Source organism: Pristis pectinata, chromosome 7, assembly GCF_009764475.1.
Source record: "Pristis pectinata isolate sPriPec2 chromosome 7, sPriPec2.1.pri, whole genome shotgun sequence".
Classification (NCBI taxonomy): Eukaryota; Metazoa; Chordata; class Chondrichthyes; order Rhinopristiformes; family Pristidae; genus Pristis; species Pristis pectinata.
Window position 1 is genome coordinate 32,029,974 of NC_067411.1, and position 21,144 is coordinate 32,051,117.

General features: G+C 40.8%; 1 protein-coding gene across 1 annotated transcript in view; it reads right to left on the reverse strand.

Moving 5' to 3' along the window:
- LOC127572815 (uncharacterized protein KIAA2026) overlaps positions 1 to 21,144 on the reverse strand; it is a 61,157-nt gene that overhangs the window by 20,160 nt on the left and 19,853 nt on the right. The window contains exon 3 of the mRNA XM_052020460.1: positions 18,261 to 19,708. Coding sequence (XP_051876420.1) covers positions 18,261 to 19,708 — 1,448 coding nt within the window. The remainder of the gene's footprint in view (positions 1 to 18,260; positions 19,709 to 21,144) is intronic.

Genomic DNA, 21,144 nt, shown 5'->3' on the forward strand with positions numbered 1-21,144 from the left:
TCGACTAACATGCAATTTGCTTTGCTGAAGAATAAAAAAGTTTTGATGTTATAAATTAGCAGAAAACGATTCATGACCATGTCACAGAGGGCCACTGCCAAAACCATTTGCTTTATTGTTACATTTCTCCACATTACACTTTCTGCTGTACAGTTATGAGCATCAGTGGTTGCATTTTACACAGTATTCAAAGGCTTCATCAAGTGCTGTTGCAGAGGAATGGAGCAAATATATTAGTTTAATGCAGAAAATTATTTTATTATTTATTTAGAAAATGAATTTAATAGCCTTGAAGGCTGCACCCATAGATCACAGTACAAATAATGCTGTGCAACATGTGAAATTCCAATCCATTCCTCTATAGAACATTATAGTCACAGATTCCTACAGCATGGAAACAGGCCATTCAGCTCAACTCGTCCATGCCAACCAGTGGGCACCCTTCCTTATTAATCCCATTGCCTTGCACTTGTTTTATAGCCATTTTTGCCTAAGCGATTCAAGTGCTCATCTAGAAACTTCCTAAATGCTCTCAGTGACCCAGCTTCAACCACTCTCTCAGCCAGTGCATTTCAGTAACTTACTACTCTGGGTGAAGAACATCCCCCTCTAATCTGCTCTAGATCTCTTCCCCCTTACACTAAAACTATGCCCTCTAGCTTTATCTACCTCTGACATGGAGAAAAGTCTCCTGCAGTCTACCCTATTTATACACTTCATAATGTTATATACCTCAGTCACGTCCAGTCTTAACCTCTCTGCTTGAGGGAGAACACCCAGCTTCTCCAGTCTCTCCTCAAAAATGAACTACTACATCCCAGGCAACACCCTGATGAGTCTCCTCTGTACCTCCTCCAGCACTATCACATACTTCTTGTACCTTGGAGACCAGAATTGTATGCAGTACTCCAGCTGACCAAGGTTTTATAAAGTTGGACCATAACCTCCCTGCTTCTGTATTTAATGCCCCATCTAATGAAGGCCAGTATCCCATACGCCTTCCTAGCCACATTATCCACTTGTGTTGCCACCTTCAAGGATCTATGGATTTATATTCCAAGGTTCCCCTGTTCCTCAATACACCCTAAGACCCTACCATTCATGGTGTATGTCTTAGCCTCATTAGTACGCCCACATTTGTCTGGATTAAACTTCATCTGCCATCTTTCAGGTCATTTCACCAAGACATTAATATCTCTCTGCATCCTAAGCCTACCTTCCACACAATCAGCAATTCCACTAATCTCCATGTCATCTGCGAACTCACTGATCATGCCTCCCATATCCACATCCAAGGCATTCACGTATATTACAAACAGAAGGGTCCAAGCACTGATCCTTGTGGGACACTACACGTCACAGGCACCCAACCACAAAAACAGCCTTCTACCATCACATACTGTTGCCTATTGCCAAACCAATTTTGGATCCAGTTTGCCAACTTGCCCTGGATTCCATGGATCCTAACCCTTTGAATCAGTCTCCCATGTGGGACCTCAAAGGTCTTACAAAAATACCTGTAAATAACATCAAGTACCCTGCCCTGATTGATATACTTTATTGCCATACATGTTAAAGGATTAGCTACAATCCACTTCATTTACTTCTTGTATGACATCTGGGGAAAGGAATTCCATGTATAACCTTAAGGACCAAAAATTACAGGGAAGGAGACTTCCATCCTAAGTTCAAACTGTGTTTATGTTTCTTACATTTCTGCAATTTAAAAATTTTGGTTCCCGAGGTTTGGCCAGAGCTGTTCACATGTGGTTAAATCACAATCAAAGCATCATGTTCTGCTGGAATCAGCAACATGATACCTATTTGCAAATTAATGGGGACAGTCGTTTAAATTTCATAAGTAGCCCAAATATCTATAGTGCATATCTGCATAACTCATGAACACCAAAGCTTATGGAGCCTTCTTGATATTAAAGTGCAATATGAGGTCTAGGTTTATCCTCTTTTGCATGTTTGCTTTTGAAAATGGCTGAGTAGGATATCTTCTCGAGGTTCACTATCTGTTCTTGCAACATGGCCTGCAACAGACCTTAAAAATGAAACAATGCCAGGCAAGTCATATTAAGCAAAGCTGGATTAGACTAAATAAAAATTTAATAATGGAATTAAATATGATTTGATTTTGTAACAAAGCTGAGGCTTTGTTTGTACATGGCAGACCACTGATCTTCAAAGACTGAAACCAAATTTGGAGTGGGGAAAACTGATAGGTCCTGTGGCTTGATTTAAGACACGATTATAAAATTACAAGCTACAGTTTATCAGTGAAGACCTAATGACCCATATTAGTCTGCTAAAAATATCACAAATTTAATATCATTCAACCTTAATTTGTGTGACTTATTCAGAAATTTGTGACATGGCAGAGATACCCCATGAAGTGGGAATCTCTACAAGCTGCTCGATGCTTTGCACTGTGTCACTATGAGTCTTGGAAAGACAGCAGCTCACCTTCAGCCTTTAAGTATCCTGAGGCTGCTGTACTTGCTTTTAATTGCCAATTAACTTCACTGGAGAAAGTTGGCACAGCTGCTGAACAGTGCAAACACTTATTTCATAGTGAGATTTATCATCTTGAGCTGTCAATCAAGATGTTCCAGACTCTCTAAACTGTTCTCAGATTTTTTTATATAAGAAAGCCTTCACTTTCTTCTGTCAATCAAATTTCTCTCTACAATTCTTTTTTGGCACCTGATTTGACTCCAGTTCATACCATCTCAAGTGTTGTTCTTTTCTCAACCTTTAAAACTTGACTAACAAAATACAATAGGGTGCTATCATTCACTGAAAGCCAAGGTGTCCATCATACCTGCTGTTATGTTTTCAGCTTGCATTGCCAACAATTTATATGCAAAATCTTTTGCAGCGAGGTAACACAAGAGTGCAAATTAATCAGACACACCATATGATGCTCTGTTCCTACAAAATCTAAAGAATCCTTCAAATCCTTCAACTTCTAAAGAATCCCTCAACTTTTAAAGAATCCTTCAAAACTAGGCTATACTGCTAGAATATATAGAAAATAAAGAAATAATATTCCATAGAACCATAGAGAACTACAGCACAGACAACAGGCCATTCGGCCCTTCTAGTCTGTGCCGAAACATTATTCTGCTAGTTCCATTTACCTGCCCCCAGCCCATACCCCTCCAGACCTCTCTCGTCCATATATCTATTCAATTTACTCTTAAAAGTTAAGAGCAAGCCCGCATTTACCACATCAGATGGCAGCCCATTCCACACTCCCGCCACTCTTTGAGTGAAGAAGTTCCCTCCAATGTTCCCCCTAAACCTTTCCCCTTTCACCCTAAAGCCATGTCCTCTTGTACTTATCTCTCCTAATCTAGGTGGAAAGAGCCTACTTGCATTAACTCTGTCTATGCCCCTCATCATTTTGTAAACCTCTATCATATCTCCCCTCATTCTTCTCCGCTCCAAGGAATGAAGTCCTAACATGCTCAGTCTTTCCCTGTAACTCAACTCCTGAAGACCCGGCAACATTCTTGTAAATCTCCTCTGCACTCTTTCAATCTTACTGACATCCTTCCTGTAGTTCGGCGACCAGAACTGCACACAATATTCTAAATTTGGTCTCACCAATGACTTATACAACCTCACCAAAACATTCCAACTCCTATACTCAATACTTTGATTTATAAATGCCAGGATGCCAAAAGCCTTTTTTTTACAACCCTGTCTACCTGTTACTCCACTTTCAGGGAATTATGTATCTGAACTCCCAGATCCCTTTGTTCCTCCGCACTCCTCAGTGCCCTACCATTTACTGTGTATGTCCTCCCTTGATTTGTCCTTCCAAAATGCAACACCTCACACTTGTCTGCATTAAATTCCATCTGCCATTTTCTGGACCATTTTTCCATTTGGTCCAGATCCCTCTGCAAGCTTTGAAAGCCTTCCTCGCTGTCCACTACACCTCCAATCTTAGTGTCATCCGCAAACTTACTAAACCAATTTACCACATTTTCTAGATCATTGATATATACAACAAACAATGGCCCCAACACAGGTCCCTGAGACACACCACTAGTCACAGGCGTCCAATCTGAGAAACAACCATCCACAACCACTCTCTGTCTTCTCCCACTCAGCCAATTTCGAATCCAGTTTACAACCTTTCCATGGATACCCATTGACTGAACCTTCTGAACTAATCTCCCATGTGGGACCTTGTCAAAGGCCTTACTAAAGGCCATGTAGACAACATCCACAGCCTTACCTTCATCTACTTTGTTAGTGACCTCCTCAAAAAACTCCACAAGATTCGTTAAACACGATCTACCACACACAAAGCCATGCTGACTATCCTTAATCAACCCTTGACTGTCCAAATACTTATATGTCCTATCTCTCAGAACACCTTCCAATAATTTACCCACTACTGATGTCAGGCTCACTGGCCTGTAATTACCTGGTTTACTCTTCGAGCCTTTCTTAAACAATGGAACAACATGAGCTATCCTCCAGTCCTCTGGCACCGCACCCGTGGCTAAGGACATTTTAAATATATCTGCCAGGGACCCTGCAATTTCTACACTAGTCTCTCTCAAGGTCTGAGGAAATATCTTGACAGGCCCTGAGGATTTATCTACCTTTATTTGCTGTAAAGCATCAAGTATCTCCCCCTTTTTAATCTCTATATGTTCCATGACACTACTGCTTGTTTCCCTTCCTTCCATATCCACACTGCCAGTTTCCTGAGTAAATACTGATGCAAAAAAACTGTTTAAGACCTCCCCCATCTCCTGAGGCTCCACACATATACGACCACTCTGATCTTCTAGGGGACCAATTCTATCTCTTACTATCCTTTTGCTCTTAATATACCAGTAGAAACCCTTTGGGTTTACCTTCACGTTATCTGCCAAAGCAGCCTCATGTCTTCTTTTTGCCTTCCTGATTTCCTTTTTTAGTATCTTCTTACATTTCCTATACTCTTCAAGTACCTCATCCATTCCTAGTTGCCTATACCTGCTATACACCTCTCTCTTTTTCTTAACCAGCTCACCAATATCCCTTGAAAACCAAGGTTCCCTATGCTTGTTACCCTTGCTCTTAATCCTGACAAGAACATACAAACTCTGCACTCTCAAAATTTCGTCTTTGAAGGCTTTCCATTTACTGAGCCCATCCTTGCCAGAAAATAACTTATCCCAATCCACCCTACCTAGATCCTTTCTCATTTCCACAAAATTGGCCTTTCTCCAATTTAGAACCTCCACTCGAGGACCAGACCTATCCTTATCCATAATTATCTTGAAACTAATTGCATTATGGTCACTGGACCCAAAATGTTCACCTACACATACTTCTGTCACCTGACCTGCCTGGTTCCCTAATAGGAGATCAAGTATTGAATTCTCTCTCGTTGGTACCTCTATATATTGATTTAGAAAACTTTCCTGAACACATTTGACAAATTCCAAGCCATCCCACCCTTTCGCAGTGTGGGAGTCCCAGTCAATATGTGGAAAGTTAAAATCCCCTACTTTCTGTTTCTTACATTGGTCTGCTATCTCCCTACAGATTTGTTCCTCCAATTCTCTCTAACTATTGGGCGGTCTATAATACAACCCTATTAGTGTGGCCACACCTTTCGTGTTCCTCAGCTCCACCCACATGGCCTCCGTAGACGAGCCCTCCGGGTTGTCCTGTCTACGCACAGCCGTGATCTGTTCCCTGACCAGTAATGCCACTCCTCCCCCTTTCATCCCTCCCCCTCTATCACGTCTGAAACAACGGAAGCCCGGAACATTAAGCTGCCAGTCCTGCCCCTCCTTCAACCATGTCTCACTAATAGCAATAATATCGTAATCCCATGTGCCAATCCATGCCCTAAGCTCATCCGCCTTACCTACAATACTCCTTGCATTGAAATAGATGCACCTGAGAACATTACTATCATGTACAAACCTTTAATTTCTGTCCATACCTGTAGACCTCGCATGATCATTTTCCTCCTCACTTTCTTCTCTAACACTCTGGTTCCCCTCCCCCTGCAAATCTAGTTTAAACCCACCGGAGCAGCACTAGCAAACCTACCCGCAAGTATGTTAGTCCCCTTCCAGTTCAGGTGTAAACCCTCCCTTCGGAACAGATCCCACCTTCCCTGGAACAAGGCCTAATTATCCAGAAACCTGAAGCCCTCCCTCTTGCACCAACTCCTTAGCCACATATTTAGCTGCATGATCCTCCTATTTCTAGCCTCACTAGCACGTGGCACTGGTAGCAATCCTGAGATTGCAACCATGGAGGTCCTGTCCTTTAACTTTGCACCTAATTCCCTGAACTCTCTTTGCAGGATCTCCTCCTTCTTCCTATCCACGTCATCGGTCCCTACATGGACCACGACATCTGGCTGCTCACCCTCCCTCCTGAGAATATCAAGAACTCGATCTGAGATATCACGGACCCTGGCACCAGGGAGGCAACAGACCATCCAGGATTCTCGATCTCTCCCACAGAATCTCCTATCTGTCCCCCTAACTATTGAATCCCCTATCACTACTGCTCTCCTCTTTACCCTCCCTCCTATCTGAGATGAGGGTCCCGCCTCGGTGCTAGAGACTTGACCACTACAACTTGTCCCTGGTAGGTCATCCCCACCAGCAGTATCCAGAACAGTATACTTATTGCTGATGGGAACGGCCACAGGGGTGCTCTGCTCCTTCTGTCTAATCCCCTTCCCTTTCCTAACAGTCACCCAGCCACCTGCCTCCTTTTAGGTGTAACTATCTCCCTGAAACTCCTATCTATGTCTGCCTCCACCTCCCGAATGATCCGAAGTTCATCCAGCTCCAGTTCCAGTTCCCTAACACGGTTTGCCAGGAGCTGCAGCTGGATGCACCTTTTACAGGTGTAGTCATCAGGGACAAGCGTGCTGTCCCTGACTTCCCACATACTGCATTCAGAGCACACAACTGCCTGAGCTGCTGCCTTCATTACCCAATCCGACTTTAATTAACTTAAAGGAACTTACCAGCCTTACCTCTCAGGGTGCTAGCTCTTCCTCAGCTCGCTGAAGCCTCTTGAGCCAAAGCCTCAAGGCTCCACTCCTACCCTGAGCCACTCACACACTGGCCACTCCTCTTAGTTAGCCCTCCTGATATTCTACTTAAATATTTATCACAGATAACAGGTAACCTTACCTTTGCCTACCTACCAGCTTCTTAAGAATCCTTCAAATCCTTCAACTTCTAAAGAATCCTTCAAAACTAGGCTATACTGCTAGAATATATAGAAAATAAAGAAAGAGCCCACATTTAAGCAGTCCAAGAAGAAAATGCTGGAGAACAAGGGTAACAGACCTGAAATATTAACTCTTTTTCTCTCTCTATGGACCTGTTGAGCATTTCCAGCACTTTGTTTTTCTTTGTGAAAACAGTGAATATTTACAACTATTTTTGAGCAAGCACCCCGTGCAATCTGAAGCTGGGAAATGAGCATCAACAGAAAAATTAAATTCTCCAGCAACATCTGATCTTAATGAAGACCACCAGAAGATGCATATTTGTAGAGATCCGCCAACACCTGCATAACCAAATGGGTCACTTCCACATGAGCATCGTAATCCTTGATGAAGATATACTTGCAGCCTCTTTCACATACAACTAGACAGGAACACGCACATCTTGGTTGGTTACTCACTCAGCTCTCCCCCAGAACCCCAAAGCCTACTAAGGAACTGCCAGTAATCTGTTGATTACTCTATTTTGCATGCCTTCCACCATCTTGACAATTCTATAATATAATATGGAAAAAGCACTGAAATCAATTATTCAACAGGCAAATTTAAACAATTTTGTCATTGCTCACCTGTCACATGAATGCAAACATCAAGAGGACAGGATACTATGCAAACCTAATTTTACAATTATTTTAATTTGCATGGATTTACCTATTTGAATTGGGTATACATGATAATATGGAATGGATTGCAGATGTACTTCACAACACAAACAAAAGGTTTAAGAGTGGCATTGAGGGAAAGGTTTTTCCATACATAAAGAGGCAAGCGTCTAGAATTCATTGCATGAAAGGGGAGACAAAAATCCTCAAGACATTTAAAATGAACTCAGAAGAACACATGATGCATTGCACCAGAGAAAGCTATAGGTCATGATCATAAGCTTGGAAGTAGGATTAGTCTGAACAATGCTTTTATGATTGCCATAGACATGACTATTCAGATGAGCCGTAACTTTCTATGACTCTGTGAACTCTGAGAGTAAATGTTTAACTTGAAGTCTAAACTTCTCTTATCAGTGCTCAAGTAAGCCTTGGAAGTCATGAATAAGCCTAATACTTGAATCACACCTACATCAAGACAAGATCCAATTGCAGTAATTGCTTCATTTTGCAGTACCACGGCAAAACCATCAACCAACCTGAAGGACACGTCACCTGCCAACTAGAGTACTGGCTCCAGAGGCAGCTCCCTGGCCCAGAGAAGGAAACAGAATATTTTAGGGGAGTTGAAGGTGGAGTCAACTGGGAAGGTAACTAACATTAACCTGCAGATTTGGGATGGAGCTAAGAAGAGCACTTCTACCCCTCAACTACAAACTGGCCAGTTTTATGTTCTTAAAACAAATCAATCCAATTTTAAGTCCATGAAGTTTAAATCAAATGTTGCAATGAACTCACAATTTCTGATTTCAACACGTGCTCATGTAGCACCATACAGTAACATTACCATTACAAACAATATTTGTCATGCTACAGGGCCAACAAAACTTCAAAACTAATCACAAAATAAAAGGCATGCATGGGAAAGAGTGGCTGAGGGATGGAAGTGATGGTACACCAATAAACCAAGGTGGTTCTAAATTAGATCCCTGGTCTGTGCAGAGTTCTTTGGGAGGCAGTGGAAACACATTTATCAGTAAATTTCCCTAAATGAAAGGGGTAAAAGGGTCACCAAAGGTTCTGGCTATCCATTATTCAGTGATCCTACGAACAGTGGATGCAGTGGGAGAATTACATTCAGATGAGGTACCCAACTCTCTCACGATTTGAAAAGCCTGTGGACACTCAGGATAACGAATTAGAAGTGGCCACTTGAGTGGAGTAGTTGCTTGTATCTCCACAACAATAGCTCAATGTGAATCATATACTTCGAAGAGAAATATCAAAAAAAAAAGCAATGAAATAAAACACTCCAAAGTAGTAACTAATTCAGCAGTAAGCTTCATTAAAAGAATATAGTGATCTTTATTCAGCACGACTGATCCTTAACTACCAGCCAAAACTTAGACCTGAAGATAATTTCAAAATTGAATGAAAATTCCAGGATTTACTTTGTTTGCTACTTAAAAGCAATTCAAATTTTGACAAGAATTTGTTTGCTCTTTCACATATAATACCACCAAACTTGAGAAAAAGGAAAATAACACCCTTTTACAGCTGTCATGCACCATCTGCTACAGGACAACCTAAAGAAAAATTTCCCTATTCAACAACTAATATATTGGTGCCATTGTTAGATATTAAGTTTCAGGTCTGCCATGCAAATTCAAAGAATTTAATTGAAGCTTCAAACTGATTTCATGACTGTCAGTAGAAACACTCAAGTACCAAGTCCCATGTGCGTTAGGATATGTGTTCTCCTGTACCCTAAATATACAACCCCTCAAGTATTTTAGGGGACTTCCTAAATGCAAAAATTTGTTCATAATGCCAAGCTTCAATGACAGTGAAACCTACACAAATATACACTTCTTGAGAAACTCAAACAACATACAAAGAGGCCCACAAAACCAAGGATACCTGCAAATTGCAAACTATGGACAACTAGTGTACCAAGTCTATATTAAATTTAAAACATTGAGTACAGAATTACAAGTCAGTAGAGAGTGTATAAAAATTTACCCACTTTACCCACAGTCCTCTCTGGAATTGATTGCTAGCACAAATGCCATAGGAATGAAAAGGATTCTTTGCTAACAAGCAGGGTAAAGTGATTTTCATTACACCATAACTCAAAGCTTACAGTGGAGAAGCATGGCAGGTGGTGTTGAGAGCCAATACTCATAGGGAGCTGTGAACATGGTGGGATGACTGAAATGACATGGAATGAGAATTGGGGATCAAGAAATGCATGTGCACATGCCATTGGGCCAGATGTTGCTAGCAAATGAATGGAAATAATACTCATCCCCATCTTTCAGTTGTGAGCTAGCCTGATTCTCGGGACTTTCATGTCAATTGCTGGCAAAAGTTCACAAATAATTCTCAACTAAAGGGTACTCAACCTTTTGAAAGCCAAATGCAACACATCCAGATATTACCTTATCTCTTAAAATTACCAAGATTCCTTCTGACAATAACTAGCAATTCTCCTCCATCAGATCAAATAGCAATGAAGTTCCAAATTCATGCTACCCACAACAATCAGCAACCTTCCCCCACCCAGAATGGATCATAAAAATGGTAATGTTCCATCTCCTACCAACTTTGGTGTTATGCCATACACTGCCTCCTTTGCTTACAAAGGCTGCCAATGTTGCAGACACTTGTTGGAAAAGAACTTTGGAAAGACAATGAATCAGGAAACCCAAAGGACAAAAAATGAACTGAAATCATATTCTGCTGACTCCAGAACCAGGCAAGGAAAATGAATGTTGCAGGTAATTTAGCTAATTCTGCAATATTTGGTTCATCTGGTTTAATGAATATAGAAGGACCATTTTTAAACAAAGGGCATCTGATGTCCATGTATGTCCCCCATTCACAGACTTCCCTTGACTGTACATACAATATATTCTGTTTGATTACTACAAATTAATGCAGCTGGCATCCTTGCACCAAAAATCACTGCCTTCCACCATTGTTAACCTATGCTTCCCACCAAAACAATGGCAATATTCATTCTAGTCTTCCAGAGTTTGACGATGCTTATGTCCCAATGTCCTACTCCTTGGCCTTTCAATTTAAGTCTTTGAAAGTACCAACTGATACAGAATTCTGCAGCCTACATCCCCTACTGGACAAAATCCTGCACTCAAGCTCTGCTGTGACCAATTCTTCCTCAATGTGTATCTGAATCCTAAAAAAGCCACACAATTTCAAGATTCTATCATTTTCCAATCTTAGATGGGGAATGCTAGTCCAACATATCCTAAATGACAACTGAAACTACACTTCATTACCTATAGTGTGCTTTGGTATACCCCAAAATTGTGAAACACAGACTTAAATGGAAATCAATTATTAACCAAATACTTGAGTGCCATTCCCACGACTCCAGATTAGTGTCTGTTTCCCTTCAAATCCAGTGCCTGATATTTTAGTTATTCTGCCCTTCTCTTGAAAATTATTGAGCCTTTCCACCTTTCTATTCCTTTTATGTTTAAGAAGATTAAAAGCAAGCAAGCACGCACCACAACCATCTAGTCACCTGCCACCAACTTCTATTACTTTTTCCCTCTACAAACAAGAAGTGCAATACAAATAGAAAGTTATTTTATTGGCATTTAATAAATGCACCCATGTTGTGACTAAAATATAACGTTTAGTAGAGAGCAAGGTCAAACCATTAATTACAAACAAGGAAACTTAATGATATAAAACATAATCAGAACAGAAGGAATCAATTCTTTGGAAAGTACCAGCTGATTTGAGTTTCAGCATGATATTGCATAATAAAACTCAAGCATTTTATTGGGTTTTTATGGGGATTTTTTTGCACTCAGCTTCACAATGATGACTGTAAGCAGCTCTATTACCTTGTGTCATACTGAATTCACATATCCACATCCAATATACAGCTGAAAACTAGTACAACCCAACACCTGCTCTGTAAACCGACACATCTCATTTGACATCATCTTCTTGTCCACTCTTAGTAAAGCAGATTACATAAACACAAACTGACATTTGACTTTGAACAATGTGGCTTTATAGTCGTCTAAGTGCAACCTGCATTACTGAATAAAGATGTTGCTCACATTGGTAACTAAACAAATTTATTGTTCAAACTGACGTATTCCAGCTTTAATATAAATAATCTCCTGAATGGTCTTGCACAAAACTTGAAAAATAATTCCCTCATGATTGGTGACAAAACCCAACAAACTCTATTTGTTGCCTGAGCAAAACTCAACTTAACCAAGTGATAAGAGAACTCTTGCTTTCCTCAATTACCAGAGATCAACTGCCAGCCATTAAATATGGAGATATAAGTCAATTATGTTTGTGGTCAATTGCAATATACTTAATCAATTAAATAATAACATTCACACCAAGTGTTGTGGTAAGTACAATTTTAAATATTTTGAAACAAATATCAATAGCCTTTCTGTTGAGCAATAGTGACATTAGCTGTACATTGGCTTCCCTGCTGAATCAAGTAGTGAAACCAAATCAAAATTTTATTATAGGTTGAAAATATTTTTTAAAATATAGCCAACTTGTACCACATGTGATTACACATCAAAATATTACTAACACTGAAACAAAAATTAAAAGGCAACTATATAATGAAGATTTGAAATTGCCTGAATGGCTGGAGGCCAAGTTGGAATAAAAAGGTATATTCTTGGACTGGGTGGTAACGTTTCCTAAATGTGGTGTCTTAGATAGTCACTCTATATATAAAATGGCCCAAATTAAGCAACTTTATCATGAATTATTACAAAAAGTTTATCTTGACAACTAGGCCAGTAAAGATGGTCAAGGTCACAAGAAGTTGGGATTCCATTGAAATCCAAAATATGGGGGAAAAAAAATCAAGAACAAGAAAAATGGAGCAAACATATAAATAGTCCAATAAGTTAGAATCAAAGTTAGGATGAACAGAGTTGGAATGGTAGATTGCTGAAGCTGAAGGTGAAATAATTATCTGGTGGTGAGGGTTTAAGGGGTGAATCTGACTAAGCTAATTAAAATAAGCAGGGAACCAGAAAATGGCTGCTTCCCAACCAGGAATCCAGAACAAGAAAGCAATCTTGGAAAATGTGTTTATTTAGAAACACCTTTCAGGTCCTCAGATAGTTCAGAGTTTTACAGGTAAAGGCTCATATTTGAGGTGCAGTTACAGTAATGCAGAAAAAATATACTAGCCATTTTTCATGTAAAGCCACAAACATGCAGGAAAAGACAACCTGATTTGTTTTGATTTTTGTGATTTTTGAGGGAGAAATGTGGCTTTGCTCATCTCTGCAGATTGTAGATTTTAAACATTAAACTGATCTGGAAACATCAAGACACAACTGCTGCTCCTGCAAAAAAGGGTTAACTGCTCACATAAAAAGTGGTACATTCTACAACATAGCGCTTGTCATCACTTCAAACTTCAATCCTCAAAAACTCCTAAGACTATTATGTGGCTTGAGCCTACAATCATGTGACTTGAAAGTGTTGCCACATTGACATCAAGTTAAAAGTCCGAAAGACACTTAAGTTATTGTTTTGTTAAATACCAGAAGGCCAATGCAAAATAAGTTGGAATCCAATATTCTTATTCAAGAAGGGTAGAGAAAACCCCACAGGAATTAAGGTTGAAAAAGACAGTTACAACAGAGAAAGACATTTGGATAAGTGCATGGATAGGAAGGGTTTAGAGGGATATGGGCCAAACACAGGCAAATGGGTCTAGCTCGATAGGCACCATGGTCAGCATGGATGAGTTGAGCCAAAGGGCCTGTTTCCATGCTGTATTACCTCCATGACTCTGAGAACAAACACAGAATGCTTTCTCTGACTGAGTGACCTATTTTTGTCCCTACAAGTATATTCAGAATTTCCTAAAGCTCTCAATAGCTTTTTTGGTGAAATGCATCACTTTTCTATCATTTCCTGAAGGTGACAATTGGAATGCCTCACAATTCAGCAAATATTAAGAAACTTATGGCATGTGAGCACTGAATTGGCTTAATAAACTTCCATGGCTTGTAACTTATATTCCATCTGGACTCTGGGCAGGTCACGGCGATTGTAAGACAGCAAATGTCACACCACTGTTTAAAAAAACGATGTAGGCAAAAGGCAGGTAACTATAGGCCAGTTAGCTTAACATCTGTAGTCGGGAAAATGCTTGAAGCTATCATTAAAGAAGAAATAGTGAGACATCTGGACAGAAGTGGTTCCAACAGACAGACACAGCATGGATTCAGGAAGGGCAGATCTTGTTTGACAAACTTACTGGAGTTCTTTGAGGACATAACGAGTGCAGTGGAGAGAGAGGAACAGGTGGATGTTGTATACTTGGATTTCCGGAAGGCATTTGATAAGGTGCCACAAAAAAGATTTATGCATAAGATGAGGATGCATGGAGTTGGAGGTAATGTATGAGCATGGATAGAAAACTGGTTAACCAACAGAAGGCAGAGACTAGGGGTAAATGGGTGTTTCTCTGGTTGGCCATCAGTGGTGAGCAGAGTGCCGCAGGGTTAATGCTGGGACCACAAGTGTTCATGATATACAATAAAGATTTGGAAGAGGGGACTGAGTATAGCATATCTAAGTTTGCTGATGACACTAAATTGAGTGGAAAAGCAAATTGTGCAGAGGATGTGGAGAGTCTACAGAGAGATATAGATAGGTTAAGTGAGTGGGCAAGGGTCTGGCAGATGGAGTACAATGTTGGTGAATGTGAGATCATCCACTTTGGAAGGAACAATAGAAGATCAGATTATTATTTAAATGGTGAAAGATTGCAGCATGCTGTTGTGCAGAGGGACTTGGGAGTGCTTTTGCATGAATCATAAAAGGTTGGTTTGCAGGTACAACAGGTTATCAAGAAGGCAAAATGGAATGTTGGCCTTCATTGCTAGAGGATTTAATTTAAGAGTAGGGAGGTTATTCTGCAACTGTACAGGCTATTGGTGAGGCCGCACTTGGATACTAGATGCAGTTCTGGTCTTCTTGAGGAAGGATATACTGGCTTTGGAGGTGGTGCAGAGGAGGTTCACCGGGTTGATTCCAGAGATGAAGGGGTTAGCCTATGAGGAGAGATTGAGTCACCTGGGACGAGACTCGCTGGAATTCAGAAGAGTGAGAGGAGATCTTATAGAAACATATATTATGAAAGGGATAGATAAGATAGAGGCAGGAAAGTTGTTTCCACTGATAGGTGAGATTAGAACTAGGGGACATAGCCTCAAGATTCAGAGGAATAGATTTAGGATGGAGATGAGTAGAAACTGCTTTTCCCAGAGAATAGTAAATCTGTGGAATTCTCTGCCCAGGGAAGCAGTAGAGGCTACCTTATTAAATATATTTAAGACACATTTAGGTAGATTTTTGCATGGTAGGGGAATTAAGGGTTATGGGGAAAAAGGCAGGTAGGTAGATCTGAGTCCACAGCCAGATCAGCCATGATCTTATTGAATGGTGGAGCAACTTGATGAGCCAGATGGCCTACTCCTGTTCCTATTTCTTATGTTCTTATCTGATGTTTGATTTTAATGTTTATCCTTGGCAAGCCATGCTGTACAAGCAAACTCTAAACTGAAATATTCCCAAGGGAAAAATATGCCCAAGTTCATTAGTGTCAGCTAAACCTTATGATCCCAGGAATGTACAATAGTTATCCATCTCCAAGCGTCATCTCCCTGCCCTCACTTTGTTAAGTCAGACCACCAGGCTGTGCTCCTTCTCCCTGCATACAAAAAGAAGCTGAAATGGGAGGATCAGTACAGAAAGTTGTACAGTGCTGGTCTGAGGAAATAGTTGAGCTTCTTCGTGACTGCTTTGAGTCAGTGAATTGATCCATGTTCAAAGACTCAGCTGCCAGCCTAGATGAGTATGCCACCACCATCACGGACTTGTGTGTTGAGGACTGTGCACCAAAGAAAATAATCAGGGTGTTCCCAACTGGAAACCATGGACGAACCAGGAGATCCACTCCCAAATGAAGTCCAGGACTGCAACATTCAAATCAGGTGACCCTGACCTTTACAAGAAATCACAATACGACCTCCATAAATCCATCAGAGATGCCAAGAGACAATATCAGTGCAAAATCGAGTCCCAGACCAGCCGTCAGTTGTGGCAGGGTTTACATGCTATAATGGGCTACAAAACAAAGTCAGGCAGCATCATTGACAACAGCACATTCCATCCTGATGAGCTTAACACATTCTATGAACATTTTGAACAGATGGGGATTGGTATGCCACCACCCATCCCGATAGCCTTCAATGAACCTGAACCCATGGTCACCATTGAGGAAGCAAGATCAGTCTTCCAGAGAGTGAACCCGTGGAAAGCATCTGGCCCGGATGGTGTCTCTGGCCATGTCCTCAAATCCTATGCAGATCAGCTGGTGGGGATATTTGCAGACATTTTTAACCTCTCCCTGCTTCAATCTGAGGTTCCCACCTGCTTTAAGACCACTATCATCCCAGTACCTAAGAAAAACAAGGTAACGTGCGTTAACGTGCCTTAATGACTACCGCCCGGTGGGTCTGACATCCACCATCATGAAGTGCTTTGAGAGGCTGGTATGCATTAACTGACATGCATTAACTCCAGCCTCCCAGCAAACCTCAACCCACTGCAATTCACCTACCGTCAGAAAAGGTCTACAGCGGACACCATCTCCCTGGTCCTACACTCATCTCCGGAGCATCTGGACAGTAAAGACACCTATGTTAGACTATCGTTTATTGACTACAGCTCCACTTTTAATACTATAATTCCAAGCAACTCATCACCAAATTCCCAGACCTGGGACTCAACACCTCTCTTTGCAACTGGATCCTTGACTTTCTGACCAACAGACCACATGTAAGGATAGGCAGCAACACCTCTGGCACGATTATTCTCAACACTTCTGCCCCACAAGACTGTGTCCTCAGTCCCCTTCTCTACTCCCTATACACTCATGACTGCGTGGCCAGATTCTGCTCTAACTCCATCTACAAGTTTGCTGATGATACCACCATAGTGGGTCATTTCTCAAATAACGATGAGTCGGAGTACAGAGAGGAGATAGAGAGCTTAACAACAGAGCTTAGTCATGACAACCTCTCCCTCAATGTCAGCAAAACAAAAGAGCTGGTCATTGACTTCAGAATGGAGGGCGGTGCACATACACCTGTCTACAGCAATGGAAGCTTCCAGTTCCTAGAAATGAACATCACCAATAGCCTTTCCTGTTCCAACCACGTAGACACCACGGCCAAGAAAGCTCACCATCGCCCATACTTCCTCAGGAGGCTAAAGAAATTTGCCACGTCGCCCTTGACATTCACCAATTTTTAATCAATGCACCACAGAAAGCATCCTATCTGGATGCATCATGGCTTGGTATGGCAACTGATCTGTCTGGGACCGCAAGAAACTGCAGTCTGTTGTGGACAACTCAGCACATCTTGGAAACCAACCTTGCCTCCATGGACTCTTGTCTATACTTGTCGCTGCCTTGGTAAAGCAGCCAGCATAATCAAAGACCCCACCCACCCAGGACATTTTCCCTCCTCGCCTCTCTCATTGGGCAGAAAATACAAAAGCCTGAAAGTATGTACCGGCAGGCTCAAGGACAGCTTCTATCCTTCTGTTATAAGACTATTGAATGGTTCCCTAGTACGATAAGATGGACTCTTGACCTCACAATCTACCTCATTATGACCTTGCACCTCATTGTCTACCTGCACTGCATTTTCTCTGTAGCTGTGACACTTTACCCAGCATTCTGTATTGTTTTACCTTGTACTACCTCAATGCACTGTGTAATGAATTGATCTGTATGAACGGTATGCAAGACAAGTTTTTCACTGTACCTCGTTACAAGTGACAATAATGAACCAATACCAATAATAATAAACCAATACCAATCATGCATCCTACCAGCACAGAAATTAAAGCTCAAAATGTAATGACTTTTGCAGATCTTTCATGCTTCAAACAAATTTGATATTTTGAAACTGGGTTTCATATTTTTAAGAATTACAGTACTGGTACCTTAAATTTATTGTCGGAAGCTCTTTCAAGGGTATATAAAAAATCAAGCACTGGTTGCATACTTTAATGTACCAATATCAGCATTATAATATTTTTGGATCTGTCAGCTCTGCCAGCTAACCAAGCAAATTCAACTCAAGGAGTCCAATTCTTATCCTTCAGTTTTGTGACATGTATGAAACAAATAGACAATTTATGGCAATGAAAAATGGTATACCATCTATCAAATATTAATATTTTAGACAGAAGGAACATAATTCAATATGTACACTTAATAGTTTCACATGAAATCGAAAACAATAGAGGCCACTAACCAGATTTGTGCTTTTTGTGTTTTGTTTTCTTCTTTATCAGTAGAGATTTTTTCTGGATTCCTGGCTTCCAAATCTTCAGTGGATTTGGACAAACTATATCTGGTCTTAACTGTGAAGTCTTATTCAGTGCATCCTTCAATTTCTTTTTCTTCTTCTTCTTTTTCTTGACATGCAGCTTAACCATCTCAAGTTCCTCAATTTTTCCCAGGAAATGTTTTGCAGAAATATTATTTATTTTACCAACCAGACAGCTTACATCCAAATTTTCAGAATGACTTCCATTAATGAGTGTTTTGCAGCTTTTGATTGCTTTCTCAGTCAATGGCTTCACACCTTTCCTCAGCTCAGGGTCATCTGTACAAAACTCCCCATTTTCAGTTATCCTAATTTCTCCTGGGCTAAGAGGTTCCCCATACCCCACAACTTCACCAGGGCTAGCAGGCTTTACCAAGTTTTCTTTACAGGAACCAACATTTTCTTTTTTCACCGCTGAAATTCTATGGTTTTTACATTCACAATTGAATTTCATTTCTTCTTCACTTTGAGAAAGAAACTGAGAACCTGTTTCCACTTTAACATAAAAACCTTCCAGGTCACTAGAGACAATTCCTTCAGTGGACTTTTTGGAATTATGAGTTGTTTTGTTGGTGGTTTCCTTTTTATCACATTTTGCTTTTTCTTGGCTTTCCAACAAAAGCCTATTCCTTGCCTCCTCTGATCTCTGCTGCGACATCCTGTAGATTTTGATCGGTGGAATAGGAAACTCAGGAGGTGGAAGAGGGCATTGTTTATAAACCCGCAAGTCTGCGCCACAGAACTGTGGGAAATGGACGTAGGCGTTCTCATGAGAGTCATATCCTAATACTACTTCCCTGCATTCATGGATAGGCTGCCCCAAAACTGCATCTTGGACCTCTTTCTGGGTTTCATATACATAATCACTTAGGCCCTTTAGCAACCAAACTCGTTTATAGAATGCTATCTGGTGGAAAGCCTTGACCTCCAAGGGGCTAGTTTCCCCCAGAACATGGAAAAACTGTGGACAAAGTCCCAGTTTTTCAGCCTGGAGATTGGGATTTTCTGCCTGGCCAACCACCACATACCAATGCTGCACTTTTCTTTTCAATGCAGCCTCCCACATGTTGTATGGCAAAGGTGGCTTACGGTGCAAAGTTGCACGGCGATGATGAGGGCTCAGTAAAGAAGTCATTATCTTAGCCAGAAAACTACTACACTTGGGCATTAGAAGGCAGCGTTCAAGGTCAAAATAGACAATTTCAGGCAAATTTAGAATCTGCTGAGCCAAACACAGAAAATGACCAATGGCAGGGATCTCCCAAAGTGTCTCCATGCGAGTAGGTTCAGCCAGGGCTCGAAGATTCTTTTCCCATTCTTCTATCTCTTTTTGGACAGCTTCTTCTGCCTCCTTCCTCTCCTGTTCACGTAATCTAGAGGTGCAAGAACTGAACATCAGTCTAACAATAAAGATACCTACAGTCATCCAACAAGATTGTCATTTTATATAAAATCCTGGAATTGCACACACGCCAGCATCTGAAGAGATTTTAATGCTTCGTGTGGAATCATTCATCGGGGATTCTTATATTAAAAAAAACACACAAATCTTTCATTTTGGTATTTTGATTGACCTGCTATGCATTTCCATAATTTTAGGAATTCGGTAGGATACAAAATATTTTGTATTTTGTGATACAAAATATACCTGATACAAAATATTTTATATAACATAATATAGAAATAAACTAAGGAAGTGTTACAAGGAAGTCACTGGACGTCTCACAATCCTGGCACTTATTATGTACATAAAATTGTTACGTGAAGAACAAATCCATGTTTGTCAGTCCAAAGGAAGATTTATAAAATCTATGTGAAAGCAAAAAAGTAATTATTGACACATTGGGACTCCAGATGCTGGAATCTGGAGCAACAGACAACCTATTGGAGGAACTCAGCAGGTCGAACTGCATCTGGGGGGGGGGGGGGGAGAGAAGAATAATTGTCGACATTTCGTGTCAAGCCCCTACACCAGGATTGAGAGTGGAGAGGGGAGATAGCCAATTTATAGAGGAGAGGGGGAGTGGCAAAAGAGGCCAGATGTGGAAATACGTCATGGCAATAGGTCTATTAAACTAACATCACGTCAGTTTATAGAATCAAAATAAAATCAAGTCAATATAATTCTGCACTGTTAAACCACCCACGTTGTGAGTCAATGAGCCGCTCAGATAGTAATACCCAAGAGGCTCAAAGATGGTCGATGTTGTTAAATACTGGAAATGCTAGAAAAGTGTAAAACATAAAATGCTGGAAATACACGTCAAGCAGCATCTGTCGAGAGAAAAAGAGCTGACGTCTCAGCCCAATGACACTTTATCAAAACTGGAAAATGTTACAGAAAAGTTTGGTTGTGGTGAGTGAGCAGAGGGAGAGGAGGAGAAAGCTCCAATGTCTATGATAGGATAGGCAAGTGTAGATAAATGAATACAAGGATCATTATGGCATGGAAGGCAAGAGTGAGACTAAGGATTGAGAAGTGACTGAAGGCACTATTAACATTTGCTTTAGAGCTTGCTTTTTCTTTTGTTATATTTTGCCCTCTTGTATTCCCAGGTTACTGCTGCTTTTCCATAACATCCTTTGGGATTTGATTCAGCGCTGTGACATCCTTCCTGTAATATCCTCTCTTAAAAGATGCCAAGGCAGCAGTTATCTACAGTTATGATGATAAATGGGCCATCACATTTCATGATTCTTGGCTCCTGGCAGGTGTGTTTGGTTAAGGTGGCCTGCTGGAAATGGGATAACACAGTGCCAGTAGGATGTTTGTGTCAAAATCCAACATTATGGTCACCTAGATATTAAT